Genomic DNA, 22,834 nt, shown 5'->3' with positions numbered 1-22,834 from the left:
TGCCTCAGCGATGGGAGCTTGCCGGCTGTGCCTCAGCGATGGGAGCTTGCCGGCTGTGCCTGAGCGATGGGAGTTTGCCGGCTGTGCCTGAGCGATGGGAGCTTGCCGGCCGTGCCTGAGCGATGGGAGCTTGCCGGCCGTGCCTCAGCGATGGGAGCTTGCCGGCCGTGCCTGAGCGATGGGAGCTTGCCGGCTGTGCCTCAGCGATGGGAGCTTGCCGGCCGTGCCTGAGCGATGGGAGCTTGCCGGCTGTGCCTGAGCGATGGGAGCTTGCCGGCTGTGCCTCAGCGATGGGAGCTTGCCGGCCGTGCCTGAGCGATGGGAGCTTGCCGGCTGTGCCTGAGCGATGGGAGCTTGCCGGCTGTGCCTCAGCGATAGGAGCTTGCCGGCCGTGCCTGAGCGATGGGAGCTTGCCGGCTGTGCCTCAGCGATGGGAGCTTGCCGGCTGTGCCTGAGCGATGGCAGCTTGCCGGCTGTGCCTGAGCGATGGGAGCTTGCCGGCTGTGCCTCAGCGATGGGAGTTTGCCGGCTGTGCCTCAGCGATGGGAGTTTGCCGGCTGTGCCTCAGTGATGGGAGCTTGCCGGCTGTGCCTGAGCGATGGGAGCTTGCCGGCCGTGCCTGTGATGGGAGTTTGCCGGCTGTGCCTGAGCGATGGGAGCTTGCCGGCTGTGCCTGAGCGATGGGAGCTTGCCGCCGTGCCTGAGCGATGGGAGCTTGCCGGCCGTGCCTGAGCGATGGGAGTTTGCCGGCTGTGCCTGAGCGATGGGAGCTTGCCGGCTGTGCCTGAGCGATGGGAGCTTGCCGGCCGTGCCTGAGCGATGGGAGCTTGCCGGCTGTGCCTCAGCGATGGTAGCTTGCTGGCCGTGCCTGAGCGATGGGAGCTTGCCGGCCGTGCCTGAGCGATGGGAGCTTGCCGGCCGTGCCTGAGCGATGGGAGCTTGCCGGCTGTGCCTGAGCGATGGGAGCTTGCCGGCTGTGCCTCAGCGATGGGAGCTTGCCGGCCGTGCCTCAGCGATGGGAGCTTGCCGGCCGTGCCTCAGCTATGGAAGCTTGCCGGCCGTGCCTGAGCGATGGGAGCTTGCCGGCCGTGCCTGAGCGATGGGAGCTTGCCGGCCGTGCCTGAGCGATGGGAGCTTGACGGCCGTGCCTGAGCGATGGGAGCTTGACGGCCGTGCCTGAGCGATGGGAGCTTGCCGGCTGTGCCTCAGCGATGGGAGCTTGCCGGCTGTGCCTCAGCGATGGGAGCTTGCCGGCTGTGCCTGAGCGATGGGAGTTTGCCGGCTGTGCCTGAGCGATGGGAGCTTGCCGGCCGTGCCTGAGCGATGGGAGCTTGCCGGCCGTGCCTGTGATGGGAGCTTGCCGGCTGTGCCTCAGCGATGGGAGTTTGCCGGCCGTGCCTGAGCGATGGGAGTTTGCCGGCCGTGCCTGAGCGATGGGAGTTTGCCGGCTGTGCCTGAGCGATGGGAGTTTGCCGGCCGTGCCTGAGCGATGGGAGTTTGCCGGCCGTGCCTGAGCGATGGGAGTTTGCCGGCCGTGCCTGAGCGATGGGAGTTTGCCGGCTGTGCCTCAGCGATGGGAGTTTGCCGGCTGTGCCTCAGTGATGGGAGCTTGCCGGCTGTGCCTGAGCGATGGGAGCTTGCCGGCCGTGCCTGTGATGGGAGTTTGCCGGCTGTGCCTGAGCGATGGGAGCTTGCCGGCTGTGCCTGAGCGATGGGAGCTTGCCGGCCGTGCCTGAGCGATGGGAGCTTGCCGGCCGTGCCTGAGCGATGGGAGTTTGCCGGCTGTGCCTGAGCGATGGGAGCTTGCCGGCTGTGCCTGAGCGATGGGAGCTTGCCGGCCGTGCCTGAGCGATGGGAGCTTGCCGGCCGTGCCTGAGCGATGGGAGCTTGCCGGCTGTGCCTCAGCGATGGTAGCTTGCTGGCCGTGCCTGAGCGATGGGAGCTTGCCGGCCGTGCCTGAGCGATGGGAGCTTGCCGGCCGTGCCTGAGCGATGGGAGCTTGCCGGCTGTGCCTGAGCGATGGGAGCTTGCCGGCTGTGCCTCAGCGATGGGAGCTTGCCGGCCGTGCCTCAGCGATGGGAGCTTGCCGGCCGTGCCTCAGCTATGGAAGCTTGCCGGCCGTGCCTGAGCGATGGGAGCTTGCCGGCCGTGCCTGAGCGATGGGAGCTTGCCGGCCGTGCCTGAGCGATGGGAGCTTGACGGCCGTGCCTGAGCGATGGGAGCTTGACGGCCGTGCCTGAGCGATGGGAGCTTGCCGGCTGTGCCTCAGCGATGGGAGCTTGCCGGCTGTGCCTCAGCGATGGGAGCTTGCCGGCTGTGCCTGAGCGATGGGAGTTTGCCGGCTGTGCCTGAGCGATGGGAGCTTGCCGGCCGTGCCTGAGCGATGGGAGCTTGCCGGCCGTGCCTGTGATGGGAGCTTGCCGGCTGTGCCTCAGCGATGGGAGTTTGCCGGCCGTGCCTGAGCGATGGGAGTTTGCCGGCCGTGCCTGAGCGATGGGAGTTTGCCGGCTGTGCCTGAGCGATGGGAGTTTGCCGGCCGTGCCTGAGCGATGGGAGTTTGCCGGCCGTGCCTGAGCGATGGGAGTTTGCCGGCCGTGCCTGAGCGATGGGAGTTTGCCGGCCGTGCCTGAGCGATGGGAGTTTGCCGGCTGTGCCTGAGCGATGGGAGTTTGTGTCAGCTTCATTCATTTCATCACTTTGCTTTCCTGCGGCTCAAGTACTAAAGATAAAAATTGTCGAGAGAAGAGATGACGGCAATACTCTTCTCTGTACAGCGCAGCGCGCATTAGCGGTGTTACTTAAGAGGAATAATTCCCTTTCCATTCACTGCGGTTGTTGAAGTATTTCTCTGTGTCAAACACGGATTCTGGTGGATTTGTCCCCAGCCGTTGTGCAGAGATTCCGCACGGTGACATATAATATTGTCGTGTTTACATGTCGCTGCTGCCGCAACAGCAAAGTAAAAGTGAAATAATAATTTTTAATCATTTTATGATTAAATCAGCAATAGACCCCAAATGAACCCCCTTTTTTTTCTTTTTTACAAGATAAGAACCAAAAAGCCTCAGCAGGCAACAAAAATGATAGATTGTAAGCTCACCTGGGCAGGGACTGTGTCTGTAACAATCCTACGCGCTGCGTACCGCGCGCTACACTGTCATTGTGACGCGCTTTGGGTCCCATTGGGAGAAAAGCAGTATATGAAATAAAATTATTATTTTCAGCTGCGGGGACCCTGTGGTCACCAAGATACTTGCAGGTAAAGGTACCAGTATTACTTCCTGATTTATGGCTGTCCAATAGGAAGCCGCAACCGATGAAGCTGTGTGCTCTCTGATTGGCCTCCAGTTTGCAGCCATTTTGTTTCCCCTTGAAAGAAAGAAATGTAAACCCTGCATCTTCGTCGCTGAGTTTCTTGGGAGCCGTGGCGTCCCTGGGACTGAAAATGGCTCAGTTAAGATAGGTGAGGTCAAAATGGGAGGTAAAGAAAAAATGAGTAGGGGGGATTGCTGCTTTAAGTTGCACATTTCACAATAATATAGGCACAATAGGTCTGAAGAGCTCATTTTAAGTATTTGAGTAGGGTGGCCAGATGTCCTGGTTTTTCCGGGACAGTCTGGGCTTTTTGGAGTTTGCTGCGACTTTTTTTCCCAAAATGTCCCGGTTTTTTTTCCAGCGCTTGCCAGCTGCGCATGCGCGATGGGTGCTTGCTGGCTGCTTGTGCGCACGTGTGATGGATGCTCGCCGTTCGCGCATGCGCACAATTTGATCCCAGGGAAAATATGGTCATCCTCTATTAGAGACCAATAGGAATTTGCCTAAAGTTCACTCAGGCCCAGGTCTCAACTAAGTCTCAACTAGGCCTCAATGAGGTCTCAAGCCAGTCTCCCACTTAAGAGGACAGTACCTTAACCACCAGTCTTTAATAGCCCCAACTAACAATTTGGGAAGCTTTGATAATCAAATTATTTTCTGTTTCCCCTGCCTGGGGAGAGCCTCTATGGCAGGTCAATCTCACCACTACAACACCTACAGAGCTGGGAAATAAACTACTGTACGTGTTTCCCCCCGAGATCTGGAAGGGGTACTCCAGGTGTCCCGGGAGGCATGGCAGTTGTTTTAACATTTAGTGAAAAAAAGCAGGAGAAGGGTTAGGAGCCCTGGGGGCGAACAGTAAAAATGAAACTGTCTTCAAGTTGTCTGCAATTGACCTGTGACAGCTCCAGCAGTTAAAGGCATGACCTGCCTTAAGTGTGTATTTGTTGATCTCTGTGTTGTTATTCTGTCACTTCAGGCGATATCATCATGAGCTCCTTACAGTGAATAGGCTGCTAAGAGAGGAGCCGGGAGCGTCCCAGACACTCCAAGGGCTCGCTCCCTCATCTTGTACTCGTTCTATTTCTGTACTTAAATACAAGTGCAGTAACAGCTGCAGTCCCACTTGGCAATATACTGTATACCGAAGATGCATGAAAGAGAAAGCACTCGGCAATTTGACAGCATTCCAATGATTTTCAGCATTGGTTTACATAATTGGTATTTAAATTTGAGTAGAATAATCCTCTATATGCCTGTGTGTGTGCATGTATATAAATATATTTTTATGTGTGTGTATATGTGTATATATATATATATATATATATATATATATATAAATATATATATATATATATGTATACATTTACATATACACATATGTGTGTGTGTGTGTGTGTGTGTGTGTGTGTGTGTGTGTGTGTGTGTGTGTGTGTGTGTGTTTGTGTGTGTGTATATATATGTATATAAAAAAAGTTCATACCTGTGCTGGAGAAAGAGTGGATCATCCACCAGGATGCAGAGATACGTTTTAACGTATTATGCACTTATCCCTAACTGTAATATGGCTTGTGTAATATATCTGTGAAGGACAGTATACATTGGCAGGCTCTATATAAATAAAAATACAGTACAATTTGGTCTTATTTATGAGGACCATATGGGTTACCTGATCTGCCCACTTTGCCTGTTTGCTCTTACAATCTAAATGATTATGTGCCCATTTCGGGAACCTGTATGGGTCCGTCCTAGAGTAATTATTTCATTTCCTTTACTGGTTTAGCCTTTTGGTACTTTTTCCTGGGGTTCTGTCCCGTGCATTATCTACAGCAGTTTTTCTCAATCAAGGTGCGCCCTGGTACTGAGAAGGGGTCCAGAAAACCTGACCTGTTTCGTGGCCCTGGAGCACTGGAGTTGCCCACCTCTGCTTTAGCGTATGAACCCAAATGATTTGCTACCCTTATGGGAATTTATTGCTGATAAAAGTGTGTGTACTTCACTTAAAAAAAAGTAGTAAACCTGAACTTTACAATGACATTTAAAAATGACTAATTACATTTGCAAGCAGTAAATATAACACCGTTTTTTGGGGGGGATAAATACTTATCTTCCGTTTCTATCCAGTTTTATTTGAACTGGAATAATTGTGACAATTGATTAAATGGTGGGGTACCCCGGAAATTGGATCATCTCAGTAGGGGTACCCTATCGGAAAAAAATAAAATTGAGAAACACTGTCCTACACTTTCAACCCTAGCAGAAAAGAAGGGCTTGCTTGATACTTTGTTGTGTTTTATTCCAATATTTGATTAAATGGAAGGAAGAGTGAACTTATATATACGCTTTTAACAATTTCCCCATGTTTCAAAAGTTTTTGGTCCAGATTAGCTCTCCTGGGTTTATACAAAAATGTATAAAAGAAAACGGGACGTTGAAGATAATATCTGCGTTGCATGATTTCTTAATCTGAGAAAAAAGACGTTTAAATGTAATATATTTAAACAGATTAGTGCAAAAATGTTTCCAAGTTGTAGTCATGATTATTAACCCAAAGCCAGTTTGAATGTTGAATTTTAGCATACCCTCCCGTTAATCTCCTGTGAACCATCTGCATGGTAGATTCTAGAATCCATTTGGTTGGCTAATTAAGTTCAGGTCCTTCCATATACAAGTGTTCTTTCATCTGTCTTCTATGGTGTGTAGACAACTCAGGGAAACGGCGTGGAGGTAATGGAACATCTGTATGAATGCCAGACTGCTCTTCCATTTGGCATAACAAATGAGTGAATAGGAGGTTCTGTCATTTACTTAGTTTATTTACATTTGGTAGGTATTGATGGCAAGTAAGCTGCATTTGTCCTACAGTAAATAATTATCTTTTTGTTAATTATATATGTTAGGCCATCTATGAGGCATGGGAGTATTCTCTCTTTCCAAACCATTTGTTTCTTTGTCTATCGCGCTTATTGCATTTCTCTAATATGTTTGGCTTAACCACTACCCCTGGAAGACTCCACTATGCCGTACTCCAGTGGTACCCAACTCCTGTTCTCAATCTCGAACCGCCATTTTAACTGTACCACTGTACCACTTGTGCTGAAGTAGGGACACCCTTAAAACCTGGCATGTCGTGGGTTCTTGAGCACTTGAGTTCGGAACCACTGCTCTACTCTAGTTAAAGATTGTAGATTTATCAAGCACCGGTACGGGTTAGCAAACCTGATCTAGCGTTAACTACCATTGACTTGAATGGGAGTTACCACTAAATCGGGTGCGTTCACCCATCCGGCGCTTGGTGAATATTACCCTAAAAAGTTTACCTTGTTTTTTATCAATCTGACGTCACTCAAATGTCGTTATATGATTCCTTTTCTTTGAACTTGTTTTGTTTGATTAATTCATCCCTACTATCATCATATCCCTTCTTCCTTCCCAGATGAATTTTTTTTTAACTCTTCCTCTTTGTACGCTGGCTATATCATTCTGTTTGCCCTTCTAAACTTCTAGACTAGGGGTGGGCAATTTCATTTTATTTTGGCAAGTTGCATTGTGATTGTCGGTATGTATTTTATGAGACCAGTTGAAAAAGCTGGGGTTTGAATGGTCCAGACAGAGCATGTGGTTCTTATGAGCTGTTAAAAATACATTTAACAGCATCTGAACACACGTATCTGCCAAAAAGCTGGGTCAATTCTTCATGAAAAAAGGCAAACTTTATTTTAACAGTGTCTTAAGTTTCATTTTAGGTTCCATAAATATTTGTCGGTGTTCCTTCCTTTAAGACCTTTGCAAGCCTTTGGCAGCATTTATTGGTGTCTACTGAACAGTGAATGTAAATACATTGATGGTAGATAACCAGAGGACGAATAATGCCAAAGAACTGAAGCCAAGCAAAGTGGATCCTGGCTTTCTGGTATACTTGTATTAAAGAATGTGCCTTTTTTTTCACAATATAACTTCCAATCCAAGCCCAGTATGGTCCTGCAGGCTACTGTGTTGAAAATGTTGGTCCTGAACTTTCCTTGTGGACATATAATGCTTCCAGAAATAAGACATTTGAAATGTGTCTGTTAAATAGGAAAAATACATTCTTCACCAGTACTGGAAATGCCATATTTTCACTGGAAAAATATGTCTGAATAGTTTTCCCAAAGTCCTAAGGGATACCTATGATATTCCTGAGAATCAGCTTTTACCTCTGTGGATTTTGGAGCCGACTATAAATACTTGATACATTAATGGCATTGGCTTTCCATGGGTTAGTTGCAGAGATGTTGATTTAGAAGTAGGGAGCATTAAATGTTACTGAAATACACATTTCTCAGGATATGGGTAGACTTTAGATGAAATGTGATGTAGTTAAGTTGAGTCAGTGGTAATGTGAAAATGAAAATTCTGTACAGAAGGAAACAGATCTACTCCTTATAGCTTTGGTGGGCAACAAGTGGCTCGGAGCCCTCATGCGGCCCTCGGGGACTCCACCTGTGGCCCTCGGGGACTCCACCTGTAGCCCTCAGGGACTCCACCTGTGGCCCTCGGGGACTCCACCTGCAACCATTTACCACCCTAGCAGCCTGCTCTCCTTCTCTCCCCCATACAGCTAGGAGTAGATCCTGTTTGTAGATGATGTTGCAAACTCCAGCCCACATGCGGCCCCTCAGGGTCTTCACCTGGGGCCCCCCAATTGCTGGCCACCCAAGTTGCCCACTCCCCAGTGCAGAGGGAGTGCAGATGTTGCAGGTGTGGATCGTACTGTAGCTTCTTCCCACTCCCTGTGCAGCCTGATGACCTTTGCTAATTACTCATTCCCGGTGTGAGGAGAGGAGTGGGACAGTATTCATCAGTGTGCCGGCATTAAGAAGCTGACGGGAAGGAAGAGAAGCTGATACACACGGCTGCAACGTACCTTCTTCCTGATATATATATTATATATATATATATATAACAGTGGAAATGATTAGGTGTGCAAAAGTATCAATATGTATGGGAATGTAACAATAAATGCTGCCACAGTGTACAAACTATACACAATAGTTAAGAAATAAATAAGGAAAGGGAAAACACAGGCGCAGACAGTGCTAAGGCAATAAAGACAGCCAGAGCAGAGTATCAGGGACACAGTAAAATGAAAGCAATAATAAAGTAACCAAGTGAACGATGAAACTAAAAAATAAGAAGGGAAGCAAATATGGCGAAGTTAGCTTGTATTGAGCTTCAGCGCAACAGAAGACCGCTACTTACAAAGTAGCAGATGGTACAGGCATGTAGGATACATATGCTCCTCTCCTAGCTGCAGTGTTGTAGAGCGGCTTGTCTTGACTCCACGTGGAATGCCGAGACTCCGCGCCGATATCGAACACGACCGCAGCTGCCTCCCGTCTTTTCTTCCCAGTCCTCCAACTCCCGCGAGATCGCGGAAATTACGTCAGCAGAGAATTTCAGTCCGTTGACGGGGGAACGATAGGGAGCAATGACCAGCACAAGTACACCGTGTGTAAATAATACTAGTACAATATTGCTGACAATATCAGGATGTTTCTATGAGAAGGCTATAATAGATGTAGCATGATAGCCAAACAATATTGTCTATCTCATTCAGTGTTCTATTCCGGAGACACAGGTACCAGGCAGGGAGCTATAAGCTCGGTAAGAGACTGTGATACAGCTATATAGCTATACAGGACTATTGCTGATCTGATTCCATAGATCCATAGATCCAGGAGTTAAGTGTGAGAGACTTGACTCACACAATTCTTCTATTGTTTATTTTTGTTATTGATTATTATTGAAGTGTATAATCTAGTTGTGGTGTTTTTTATGAGTATTGATATAAGTTCTTTATAGCACTTATTGTCCACACACACACACACACACACACACACACACACACACACACACACACACACACACACACACACACACACACACACACACACACACACACACACACACACACACACACACACACACGTATTTTAAGTTATGGTGGGTGAAAAAGGCGACAGAAAACCATATATACTGTATATATAATATCATTGTTAAATCTCCTATAATGCCATTTTCGTACTGTATGGTTTGCACCTACGCACCTGCTATAATTTCTGTGACTTCAATGGGAGTTAACGCCAGAATGAGTGTGATAACCCAAGGCTGCGCTTATAGTGCCGGCGACAGCGACGCAACATCGCGTCAAAACAAATGCATTGCCGCCGTTGTGTCTGCTTATAGTAAGCACGGAGAGACAGCTTGGTCCCGATCGCTGGAAGTCATCTCAATTTGATTCTTCCAGCGACCGTAACCTAACTATTAGCATAGCCATAGATTGTAAACTCTTTGTGGCAGGGATTTCCTTTCCTATTGCACTTATTGTGTTACATAGTTACATAGTAGATGAGGTTGAAAAAAGACAGATGTCCATCGAATTAACCTATGCTTAATTGAGACGACAGATACTGTGCTTATCCTATATTAGTATTTACAGTATTTTGATCCAGAGGAAGGCAAACACAAACCCCAGTAAAAACATTATCCAATGCTGTCTCATAAGGGGCTTTGTTTTTATTGCATTATACTCTCCTGTATTGTAGGCATACAAATATACATACATTGTTTTATACCGTATTTATTGTAGAAGTACTGAAATAGGCACTGCTGCTTTAAAGAAGTCCCTATTGTGAAAAATAAATAGATGTGCCAGTAAATGAAAAGGTGCAATCCCGGACTTCCTTGTGAAATTCTCCTGTGTGCTTCCGGTGGGAGACAGTATTGTGAAACAGAATTTGATTTCATTGCTTTATTGCCGTTCTCATTTAGTCTTCAGTTCCTGACGAGCCTTTTATTTGGCCCTACACTTGAAAAAGTTTCTATATCTATAAATGCAGACCTTATTTATAGCTTTAAATTGAGCTTTAACTCTATGCCCAGGTCATACTTGAAAACGAGAGGTAACTCTCAATGTATTACTATTATAAGTAAGTAAAATAGGACATTTGCTAAATGGTTGAGTGTTTTACTATGTTGCAACTACATTATACGTTGGTAAGAGGATATTTGCCCTTTAAACATGTAAATATATGCTATGCTATACAGTAAACGGCAGCATATAGTGGCTTCTGTTTCAGGATTCATCATAAGATTCCATATACAATGACAGACATTATGCCGACAGCTATTTGCTCTGTCTCCTTATAGAAGACATACTTGACTAACTGCAGTGAGTGGTTCTAAGTCATAATGTGCATGCAGTGAATTTACTCTCTTAATATCTTTTGAATTGCAAACAAGGTTTACATTGTTGTAGGTTTAATATCGCTCTGTACGATGTGTTGCAGATGTATAGAAGAGATTCTTCTAAACGGCACAGATTTCATAGGATTCGAGTTCTTTTGCAGGATGTGACACCGTTTCTTGAAAATACTGCATACCATGTTGTCCCTTTACATTAAAAAAAAAAAGTCAAATACTACTATTTCACTCGTGGGTATAAATCATATTTTCATGTGGGAAAAATGAAATAAGATGTAAATACAGTAAAAAAAAAAACATCACTCACAGCACCTTTTAGAATTAGAAGATGGTTAAATATGCTATGCGAAAAATTTTCAATAAAAGAAAAAAATAAATAAAGTTCTTGCCAAAATTGAACAGAAATTAACATTATATTCAAGAGCTGGTGGCATTATTGGGCGGCCATTTTGACATCTAATACGGGATTCTGATAGTATGATTGTACGATCATGTGCCCGTGTGTTATGGCAAACTTGAAAGATCCTTCTGTAACCCGTACAACTATTTAAAGAAGAAACAGGTAAGACCCGTTTGATTTGTACCTAGTATTATTCTTATCCTCTAAAGGGGATGCTGCAAAGATCCCCTTTCCAAGAGTATTGAAGTATTTATTGTCTTTTCATCCCATCCCAAGTCAGCAAAATCGATGTTAAGTGCTGACATACAGCAGCTATTCATAACATGGGAATCCAACATAAACAGATTTGCTGCTTGTGTACGTAGACAAAGTTAAAGCTGCAGTTCAGTCTTTTTTTTTTTTTATTTATTTTTTTTACTTCAATAGTTTCATGTGGGCAATCTCTACTTACCTAAAGAACTGCATAGCTGCCGGTCAATTCGTTCTCCGTCTATTGGTCGGCAAAGTTTGGCGACATCTTTAAATATGGGGAATGTAAATCGTTGCTATAGGAACAAGCATGCTTGTTAAAAAACAATACAAGAGAATTGGTCTTTCAAAGTTGTTTTTTTTTTAAAACAGAAAATGCTAAAAGTATTTTTTCTTACTACAGAACTGATTTATTAAAAAAAAACACACATGCAGGATATTGCCTGAACTGCAGCTTTAAATGAGACGTTGAGCTTTCATCTTTCTGTCCCTATCTGTAAATTCAACCGGGGGAAGGGTATGTGATCAAACTTCCATGTGGGGGTCTAGTCTGACCCTGTCAGTGAAGCCTGGATTACTGTCTTTGGTAGTTTTATTGGCTTCTCTGGCTTCACCCCGCCTCTTACAATGAGTAGGAGCTGTTCTATAGAACTTGTTTCCTTCACTGTGGCTAAACCAGTTTCAACACGGTAGGCACCTGCTTAGCCTGCATAGACATTGAGGCTCTGGAGCCCTGGCTTACACTTGTACTTTTAATGTGTGGTGGTGTCTTTGTGTTATACAATGTATAAGCGTAATAGCTTATCTATACATCATAAAAATAGAACAAAAGGCAACCAAATCTTCCTCACAAAGGAAACATTTTGTAACCCCACCAATGCCAGAAGCTCGATCCATGCATTACATTCCCTGCAGGCACTGGTGTGGTTATAAAAACAACACGCATTATTCGACATGGCACAGAGTCAAACACCGTATTATTTCCCTGTAGATATATTGAATGACACGTATAATTTCCTGCTAGTCCAGTTCACACTACAATGCCCGACAAAGAGAAACAATTAATCTCTAATTAAGCGCTATGTTTTGCTTGAAGTATGTTAAACATTGATCGCCCGTAGGATATGAAAATGAACATAACCACTCAGCCCTGAATGACATATTGAAACAAAGTGTTATATTTGGGTGGCAGTTAAGACTGAAGAAATATATACAGTGTAAACTCAGGTGTATAGCGCACACACACACACACACACACACACACACACACACACACACACACACACACACACACACACACACACACACACACACACACACACACACACATTTCTGTTGTGTACACTGTGTATGTATATAGTTCTTTAAAATCAGAGACAGAACATAAAACACAGACAGTGCTCAGTTTTAGCACATCCAGTGAAACTTTATTAAAAGCTTCAATCTGACTTAGAACTTTGCAACTAATATTGACAGATTTACTATAAATCATTCTTCCTGTTACTACACAGGTTACTAAGAATTTATATTAGCGTTAGGGACCCCTGAATTGTGGTCTGCCGTGCAGTTGGCTCAAGGGCTTACAACAATTTTGGCCAAAAATGTTAAACTAAAAGACCATTTTACTTGATATTTATACATATATATATTTAGGCACTGTACCGTGTATGAGTTTCACTGGATGTGCTAAAAACTGAGCTCTGTCTGTGTTTTATGTTCTGTCTCTGATTTTAAATATATATTGCCATGCTCAGTAGCACTCCTCTGTGACACTCATATGCTTATATATATGTTGTGGTTATTTTGGGGGTTCAATAGGGGCTTGTTAGGTGTCCAGTATGTTTTATGTATATAGTTCTTCAATCTTGCCACCCAAATATAACACTTTGTTTCAATATATATACAGGCATACTCTGCATTAACGTACGCATGGGATCAGAGCATGTATGTAAAGCGAAAATGTACTTAAAGTGAAGCACTACCCTTTTCCCACTTATCGATGCATGTACTGTACTGGAATCATCATATACGTGCATAACTGATGTAAATAACACATTTGTAACAGGGTCTATAGTCTCCCCGCTTCGGTACAGGTAGGGAGTCGGTATTGCTGTTCAGCACGTGCTAACAGGCGCATGTGCGAGCTGCCGTTTGCCTATTGGGCGATATGTCCTTACTCGCGAGTGTACTTAAAGTGAGTGTCCTTAAACCGGGGTATGCCTGTACACACACTTTCAGCTTCAAGGACAGCCCAGTCCATGCAATATTACCACTCTCATGCTGCAGCTAATATATATATATATATATATATATATATATATATATATATATATATATATATATATATATATATATATATATATAGAGAGTTAGAAGATGGTTAAATATGCTATGCGAAGAATTATCAATAAAAGAAAAATTTAAAAAAAATTATATTATAAATGGACGCTGTCACATCATGTCCTGAATATTATTATTATTAGAATTAGTACAATAATTACTACTATTATTATTATCTTTGCTGTTTTGCATTGGCCACCTAAGGAGCCTGACCCAATGACCAGACAAAATATACAGCCTAGGGCGAAAATGTGTGAATATCTCCAGAAGCTAAAACCAACACGGTTCATGCGGGTTGTTGCTTTAAACGTGATATTTAACATATTAATCAAAAGGAGTGGAGAGGGCAGGGGGTGTTCTGCAGTTGATATTCTTTTTTTTTTTTGTCATCTTTTGGAAGTTTTTACCCTTTAAACAAACTCAGTTTCAAGTCACACCAAGTAGCACTTTTTACTTTAGCAGGGCATGACATCTATATATATTTTTCAACCAGACTACCATTTGTGTCAGGCCAATTTGCAGTCTCACCTCCCAGTAGCTTATTTAATCTTCCATCCTTCTCATTATTTACAGCTTTCAAATATTTTATTCACTGTGCCATCCGTTCCCCCTCCTTCCACGGCCCCCCCCCCCCCCGCCCCCAAAACAAACTTTTAAGGTATCACCCAAACCCCAACAGTTCCACCGCATACGGAACAGGAGAGGCACTTTCCTGCAAAGGATTCTCTAAGGCTGTGTGTGGTGCGGCCGAATTAAACATGATCCTCATCCCGAGGCAGTTTCATCAGCAGGAGTATTGCAGAAAAATGGTGCTCAAATACAAGTGTGTGCACTGCATATATTTTTTCTCATAAGCATCACTGGAGCATAAGTAAACACACTGCAACCATCCATTGAATTAAGTGTCCATAAACATATGAAGAGGGACAAATGACCTAGCGGTGTCCACTTGACTACCGCAGCAAATGGCCTTTGTATATAAATCCCTCTCTGAACGAAAACATCCCCTATAATAGGACCAAAGGTAAACATATAAGGGCTAAAGCCCATTACCTGCCCCTGGGGGTAGCCAGAATGAGTCCAGTGTTGCAGTGTTCCGGAGCGCGCAGTCCTGCAGGGTAGATTCAGCAGCAAGCAGGGTAGCGCAAAGGAGCACAGCAGCAAAAAGATATTTCCAAGGAGAAATAATAAGAGGGCAACTCCAAGATAAAAGTAGAAGGTATTTAATCCATCGGCTCACAAAAAGTGAAAGAAACTAACGCACCAACGCGTTTCGGCCCGTGTGAGCTGATGGATTAAATACCTTCCACTTTTATCTTGGAGTTGCCCTCTTATTGTTTTTCCTTGGGAAATATCTTTTTGCTGCTGTGCTCCTTTGCTCTACACTGCTTGCAGTTTCATCAGCAGGACCGGTGGGGCCGGGAGACGGCGTGGGCCCCACAAATGGCAGTAATTGGCCTGCCGTGGGTAGATGGCGGTCTGCTATTTTGTTCCCTGCTACAGTATTTTCATATTTTTTTTAAAGCAGGATTTGTCCTGAACCTAGCGAGCCCTCTTCTAGCCCTTGAATGTCAGGGGGGAAAGCAGAGCATTGCATTGTCCGACATGCAACTCTAACATCCAAGGGCTTAGTGGGACAAAGTAATATCCCTCGTTAGCCAGATAAATCTTCTCTTTTTAGCATGTCGCCGTGCACACTATTAAGTAATAAAACACGCAGACTCCTAAAACCTATTCTGTTCCATTGTAAATTTTACTAACAGCGTATGTGGATATTGTAAACTACCACACACCCCCCTCCCAAAAATCTGCCCAATCTGCCTGACCTTCCTTGGAATTTCCTCCTTATAATTATGTTTAATGTGTTAATAAAGTTCCCTTTGAACTGTAACGTGGCAGATGGTCTCCTAGGAACTATTTCACGACGAGTATGTTCGCCATATGTGAATTCTTCCTGGTACTCGTTCCATCGAGCGAAGGAATAACGAGGTTTAGGCATGACCGATTTTAAGAGCCATATTCCCTCCCCAGGTTACCATTAAAAGTGGTTCATAGGAAGCTAGGTATGCAGAGTTGGAGATTATTTGGCGAGTGCTTCGAGGTGAAGTAGTTATCATAAGACGTGTTCCTGTCTGTCTGCAAACACCATGCAAAAAACCACTCTGGAAGCACAGTTCCCATCCAGTCTGCAGATACTTATCCCGTGATATCAGTGTAATAACAGTGGACAAACATGTTTTCAGAGGTTTCTTAATTTTTTAGCAGTAGTTGTGCATGAGTAGAACAGTAAATCCTTTGTAAGTATATTACTAATTTCTTTGTAACATAGCCATAGCCATGAATTGTGGATTATACATGAGTATAGACCCAAGTGTACCAAAATTAGTCAGAAGTGGTTGCTCTGGAATTCGAACATTTATTTCGTAATCCATTGTTTTTTCTTTGAATAATTAACAACCGCATAATTATACTCTGAGTCAATTGCCGCTTGTTTTCACTCCGTTTGGCATCGTCCTATATATGTGTTCAGAGAGTTTGTGTTTGCATTGGCAGGGCTCCCCTTTTCCTTATACTGAGGCCCACCATAATGTACAGTAGCAGAATATACATCGAACGTTGCCCAGCTGTTCAGTATGACAGGTGGGGGCATCCATCTCTCTTTCATATTGAACCGGATTGGAAATTCCAGTTGCTCGTATTCCTAGTAGAGACTAATACTATGTTGGCACATTTGTCTGGATCAACAAGAGCTGGAATATATTTACAATTGAAGCCAATTTTTGTTCCCTTGGAAAAAGTCTACTTATTTTCACTGTTAAGTGAATATTCCTAACCCCGCCAGACATTTCCAAGAACTTCAGAGTCACATCTATCTTTTAATATGTATTTGTGTTTCTCTAGCACAAATAGATTTATTGAACCACAGTTTAAGCAAAAAGGCAATCTCGCCGGAATCAAATAATCCAGTGGAATGTCTACGTTTCACTGTTTTTTGTTAGAATATTGGTCTTTTTCAGGGAATTTTCCATAATGTCATAATAATCAGAGCACTTAATTCTAGCTGGTCACCTGATTCAACAGTGGAGGGTGGCTATCCTTTTTGCTATTGATGCACTGTCCAGCTCTGGGTACGCTTGTACCTGTCACTTTACATTTGTCTATTTTGAAAGGCTGTATACATTTATTTTGTATTTGCACCAACTACTAAATATCTTCTCCATAGTTTCTTAACGAGGAGGGGGGGGGGGGGGCGGATGAAAGTGATGCAAAGAACATCAATTAAAAGATGTATACAGAACAAACATTGTATAATAACATGATCCAGATGGCTTACATCACTGAAACTGTAGTGGAATAATTGTCCTGCCTGAAGGTCCAAGCTTTTCATATCCTCCTCTCTTGTCATAAGATACTGTTAAATAAATCTGTTTTAGCCTTGTGTGCATGTGGGTATGTTGGCATACATTCCAGGGCTTGGAGTGGATGTGTTAGTAGCCATACATGGAATAGTTAAGTTGCAGCTAAGCGGCAGATGTATAAAAGGTACAGTGAGATAAGAGTACATTATAGGAGGACATTTCCTGACTTAAAGCTGCAGACCAAGCAATATCCTACATGTGTGTTTGATTAATAAATAAATCAGTTCTGTACTATGAGAAAATACTTGTAGCATTTTTTTTTAAATCAACTGATTTATATTTTGAATGTATTATAATGTAGCAACCCTTTTTTTGTTTTTATAGCAACCATTTACAAAGTCACACCCCCTTCTTCTTCTTTAGCAGGCTCTGACACACCATTTTTTGAGCCCTGCCCTCTCTCTAGCAGTGCACCAATTGTATCTAGTGAATGCCTGGTCACATGATCTTCCCCACAGAAGTTTGCATCTTTGGTCCTCTTCTGCTGCTCTTGGGGTTGCCAGGTGGCTTATCCAAAAAAGTACAGTGTAAATGCGCGCTGGCCGTCAAAAAGTCTTCTTTACAATCCCTCTTCAATGCTGCTCCCCGTCTCCCGGGATCAGCGGGGCTAGAGAAGACTCACAGACATAAAGACAAATGGAAAGGGGCCCGAAAAAAAGAGGAAAAAAATCTGTAAAAGTTCTAAACTAAAACAGTTTATAGTAGCATAAAATGAAAGTACAAAACTTACAATAAAAATGGGATCATATGGATCCAAATACACCGGTCAGGTACACACTCAAACAGAAGATCCGTAGTCCAGGCACAATCCCCCTCTCCGGATCGCAGATGGCGTGTGCTGAGGGGAAGTCCTAGACCGGCATCCACTTGTGGTGATTCCAGTGCTCGTGTAGGCAGTGCTAGGTGTGTTGCGTCATCACGTTAATGCCCAGCATGCAATGGCTCTCCTACGTGTTTCGTGTCACGTGGGACACTTCGTCACCTGACTCATCCTCTCTCACCCCCTCCCTTCATCCTATCTCACCCCCTCCCTTCATCCTATCTCACCCCCTCCCTTCATCCTCTCTCCCACCCCCTCCCTTCATCCTCTCTCAGCCCCCCTCCCTTCATCCTCTCATTCCCCCTCCCTTTATCCTCTCTCATCCCCCCTTTAGCCTCTCTCACCCCACCTGCCTTCATCCTCTCTCACTCCCCTCCCTTTATCCTCTCTGACCCGCTCTCTTTATCCTCTCTCACCCCTTCCCTTCATCCTCTTTCTCACCCCCCTGTCCTTCATCCTCTCTCAACCCCCCTCCCTTAATCCTCTCACCCCCTCCCTTCATCCTCTCTCACCCCCTCCCTTCATCCTCTCTCACCCCCTCCCTTCATCCTCTCTCACCCCTTCCCTTCATCCTCTCTCACCCCCTCCCTTCATCCTCTCTCACCCCCCCCTTCATCCTCTCCCAACCCCCCCTCTTCTTGATCCTCTCACCCCCCCCCCTTCATCCTCTCACCCCCTCCCTTCATCCTCTCACCCCCCCTCCCTGTTATTATCATCCCCACGGGACAGCCAGAGAAAACACACACACAACAGTACAAGTACAAATACACACACAAACACAAGGAAAAAACAGAACAAACAGACACAGGACACAGCCTCAACTAACTCTGCTCCATGCTTTTCCTCTGCTCTTTGGCCTCCTCCCACCTCCATCCTGATTGGCTGCTGTTGTGTAATGCAGCCAATCAGGATGGAGGATGCTGCCCAGCCCCCTAGCAGCAGCAGCCCTGCTCTATCCCTTCTCGGGAAATCCCGCGATTGGTTACTAAGTCCATGGAGGCAATTCCGCACACATACGTGTGTGTGTGTGTGTGTCCCTTTCCCGCACACATACATGTCCGGTATTATCTCATGTTTTACCGGACAGAGTAACCAAATAACGGACACCTGGCAACCCTAGCTGCACCGACAGCCATTTAGTGAACCCCCCAGCAGAATCTTCACCGATCGAGCGCAGGATCGATCGGCAACTTAGTGAATTACTTATTATTGTGTGGATTGTATTGATGCACATATTAAAGGGAAACAAATAAATAAATAAACGGCAGCCTGGACTGCTGCTTTAACAGTGTAACATTTTAACTACAGACTTAATAATCTGGCTGCCTTATTTTATATCCCAAAATACTCTCACCCCACATTGCTTTATTTGTTTCTATAGTCTATATATCGTGTTTTTCTAACTATGTTATAGAAGCAGTCAGGGCTCGAAGGCAGGACTAACAATTCCTAATACCCTTATTTAGACGGGGTAAGGAAAGGATGCAATAGCGTTTGATTGGACTGTTTACCTTTTTATTTCAATGCAGGCCAAACATCCTACATTGTGTGACCAATTTAGGCCTCTTGGTGTGTTGTCTAATTTTTCCATTCGCCCTATTAGGACAGTGAAGAGTTGAAAAGAGAAGGGATGATTATTATGCAAGTAGAGCTTGGTTATATCAATCCTCAGCTGATAATCCCCTCACACTCCTGGCCAAGCTCTGCAGTGAGCGATAAAAAAACATTTCCTCTAATCACCCGTGTATGTCTGCAGGCGGTGCCTGGAGCGTGAATACCAACTCTTTGGTATGGAGCTTTGCGAAGAGAGGCAGTCCTGATTTAAAGCACAAAACATGTATCAATTTTTTTTACATGTTCTTTTTGTTACAGGATTAAAGCAGGGGGGGGGGTCTCGGCTCCGGGGACCCCCTGCTTCCAGGAGCCACGTACCACCATAGGGGGTGTCGGTATCTGCAGCCAGGGACCTTGTGCGCCTAACAAAATGGCAGCTTAAATGTCCTGCGTCACGTGGGCCAATAGGAAGCCGTGCCGTCATCTTTTGCGGCTTCCTATTGGCCCGCGTGACCTGGACATTTTAAACGTGAAGGAGATACCGGCACTTCATACGAAGGTAAGAATCTCAGGGGGCTGGGGGTCCACCGGAGCTGAAATTAATGCGGTTCAGCTCTGGAGACCCCCTGCTTCCATCATGTAATAAAAAAAAAACAAATCGGACAGTGCTACATGTTTTGCTGCTTTAATATCAAACACGGAGATGGAGCTGCCTCTCCTTCCATGTGCCAAAACAAAAACAGACTTGGCAGAACCCCTGACATTTTTGTGATCCTTTGCAATTTTGTTGAACTGTATATCACTGAGCTTGAAACATTTTTATTTTTAAACGAGCCGAATGAAATCTCTGCAAAACGCACAAGCCCTGCACGTTCCCGAGACTCTGCGATTGGCACCGGTAGATGTCGGTGAACGGGCACAATCTTTTTGGTCAACTTCGTCTTTTCATTGCCACAACATATCTTGACTGATCACTTTGGATGGCACGGTGTGTGCCAAAAGAGTATCTCAACGTGAAAAATAGTTTGCTGAAACGCTGCCCTGCGGCTGCTAACACGCGCTGAAATAAGATATGACAAATTCCTCCGATGTGCTGCAGGCGCATCACAGGATACGGCCATGTGATGCTCCCATAATCACTTATCTGCAATACGCTGGCAGAAAGCTGCCAAAAGGTCTACAAGCTGTTTCATCCATGTAGCAAATGTTCCAAAGCGTGTGAACTAGAAGAAAGAAAAGCAATCACCAGTGGGGTTGATTCGTATTAAAAGTCAGCATTTACCAATTATTTTAAGTCATCGTGCTTTAAAATCTACTTGCAACCTTGACGCTGGCGAATCTCTTCTGTGTCGGTAAAGGCATTGGTAAAACACACTAGAGAAGGAAGCAGGCGAGATTTTTTTTTTTTTGGTACGGCTATTCGTGGTGTGTTGGAGAAAACCAAAATAAGCCTTTGGAGATGCTCCTTTTTTAAGCCCTGTAAGGTCTGCTTTTAGATCTTATGACAGGGAGCGCGGTCCAAAAATTGCTTAGAATGAAAGGTCAGTGAAAGGAAAATGGCATTTGGGTATGTCCTGCTTATCCCGCGACCAAGTATGTAAGACAGGCTGAGCCCACTGTTGCCATCAGCAAAAAATGCTTTGAGCATCTGCACATCATCCAATTGCATTGCTGGGCATCAGGAACCGGCAAAGATTCTTATGCAGGCTAAAATAAGCGTTTTTTTCTAGTGGCCTTTTCCTGAAAAATACATCGGGAAAAAATTGGAACTAACAAAATAAATGTTGGACTTTTAAAGATGTTGCTGTTATTACTTAGATGGGAGGATCCTGTTCTCGGTTTCCTGGTGGTGGAGCTTTACTTATTTTCCTGAACTTCTCATGAATGTTTTAGATCTTCAGTGCGGGAGGACCCTACATCTAATGGCTCCCCGACACCTTGAGAGGTGACACACTAGAGCAGGGGCGCTCGGCTGCAGTCCTCAAGACCCCCCATCACGGCAGGTTTTCAAGGACTCCCTGCTTCGGCACAGCTGGCTCAATCAGTGACTCAGTCAAAACTGAGCCACCGGTTGAGCCATCTGTGCTGAAGCTGCGATATCCTGAAAACCTGACCTGTCGGGTGGTCTTGAGGACTGCAGTAGAGCAAAATAGTCTAAGTAACAATCACTAAGTGGTTGGCAATGTTGTTTTGCCATTGTTGACTATGAGCACAAAACCAGAACTAAAAAGAAGGCCATCCATCGCCTTAGCAGTTGGTGTTCCCGTGTTAGATAGTGATGGACCAGTTTATAAAAATGACAACATAAATATGCAGAGAAATTAAAAGTTCATTATTTTGGGTTGTAATTTCCCCCCCATAAACATTCTAATTTGTACATCTACACTCAAGTCTCCTCTTTCCTTTTTGTTATCCGAAAACCAACATTTGAAGGCTCTGCAACCGGTGCTTTTAGAAGTACATTTTGAAAAGCATTAACATGCAGTATTTTGGTTTCTTCGTAGGTCCTCCGCGCATTGCTGACAAAGTGATTCACCGGCAAACTGTGAGATTGGGAAGAACCATTAAACTTTTGTGTCCAGTGGAAGGCGATCCTCCCCCCCTGACCATGTGGATGAAAGACGGTCGGACCATCCACAGTGGCTGGACCAGGTTCAGGGTTCTCCAGCAAGGGCTGAAAATCAAAGAGGTGGAAAGCGAAGACGCAGGAAGCTACATCTGCAAAGCCACCAATGGATTCGGTAGTATCAATGTGAACTACACCCTCATTGTAATCGGTAGGTACTGCCCATGAACAGAGATTTATTTTGCAAGGGTAGAGCAAATACTTGATCAGCTCCTACTTTTTCTGCGGTACGTTGATCAAGAAAGTTGACCAATCCTCTCTATTTCCGCTACAAACGTGGTTTCTGGTGTATTTTAAATGTAGTGTAGACTACAACTGAAGAACCATCCGAATGGTTCTCTGTACCGGGGTTTGAGCTGCGTTAAGAGTTTCAATTATTTATATTTACGCCTGTGCACATTTTTTATTTCATTTTTTTCAATATTGGCGCATTTTTTATATAGTGTTAAGCACTAAGATTCTTTAACGTTTATTTAGATACTGGTGATCAGTTATTATCACTGTTCCACTAGCACCTTTAGGAGCGCCTTTTTTTTTTTTTTTTTTACACTTTTCCTTAGCAGTATTTAGCTGTATACATATTTATTACAAATATTCTGAACATCTATCCTATCCATGACTTGTAAAATCCTATAACACAAGCAAATGAAGATAGAGAGAACACGCATATGCTTATGCTTTGTTACTTTATTTATTTTTTAAACTAAATGCAAGATTTTTTCCCACAATGCAATGCATTTCTGGAACGAAAGACTTTAACATGACATTTAATGGAACAATGACACCGGTGATTACTTTATAATGCATCAATTATAATTCTAGATTATTTTTGAAAATGCACTTTTACCTTGAATAAGGAATTAATT

General features: G+C 44.4%; 1 protein-coding gene across 2 annotated transcripts in view; it reads left to right on the top strand.

The window, feature by feature from the left end:
* Positions 1-22,834, top strand: part of FGFRL1 (fibroblast growth factor receptor like 1) — a 196,941-nt gene that overhangs the window by 80,574 nt on the left and 93,533 nt on the right. For both annotated transcript variants that reach the window (XM_075571428.1, XM_075571435.1), the window contains exon 3: positions 21,847-22,119. In XM_075571428.1, the coding sequence (XP_075427543.1) occupies positions 21,847-22,119 (273 nt within the window). The remainder of the gene's footprint in view (positions 1-21,846; positions 22,120-22,834) is intronic.

This window comes from Ascaphus truei, chromosome 1, assembly GCF_040206685.1.
Source record: "Ascaphus truei isolate aAscTru1 chromosome 1, aAscTru1.hap1, whole genome shotgun sequence".
Classification (NCBI taxonomy): Eukaryota; Metazoa; Chordata; class Amphibia; order Anura; family Ascaphidae; genus Ascaphus; species Ascaphus truei.
This window is presented reverse-complemented; position numbering and strand designations above follow the sequence as displayed.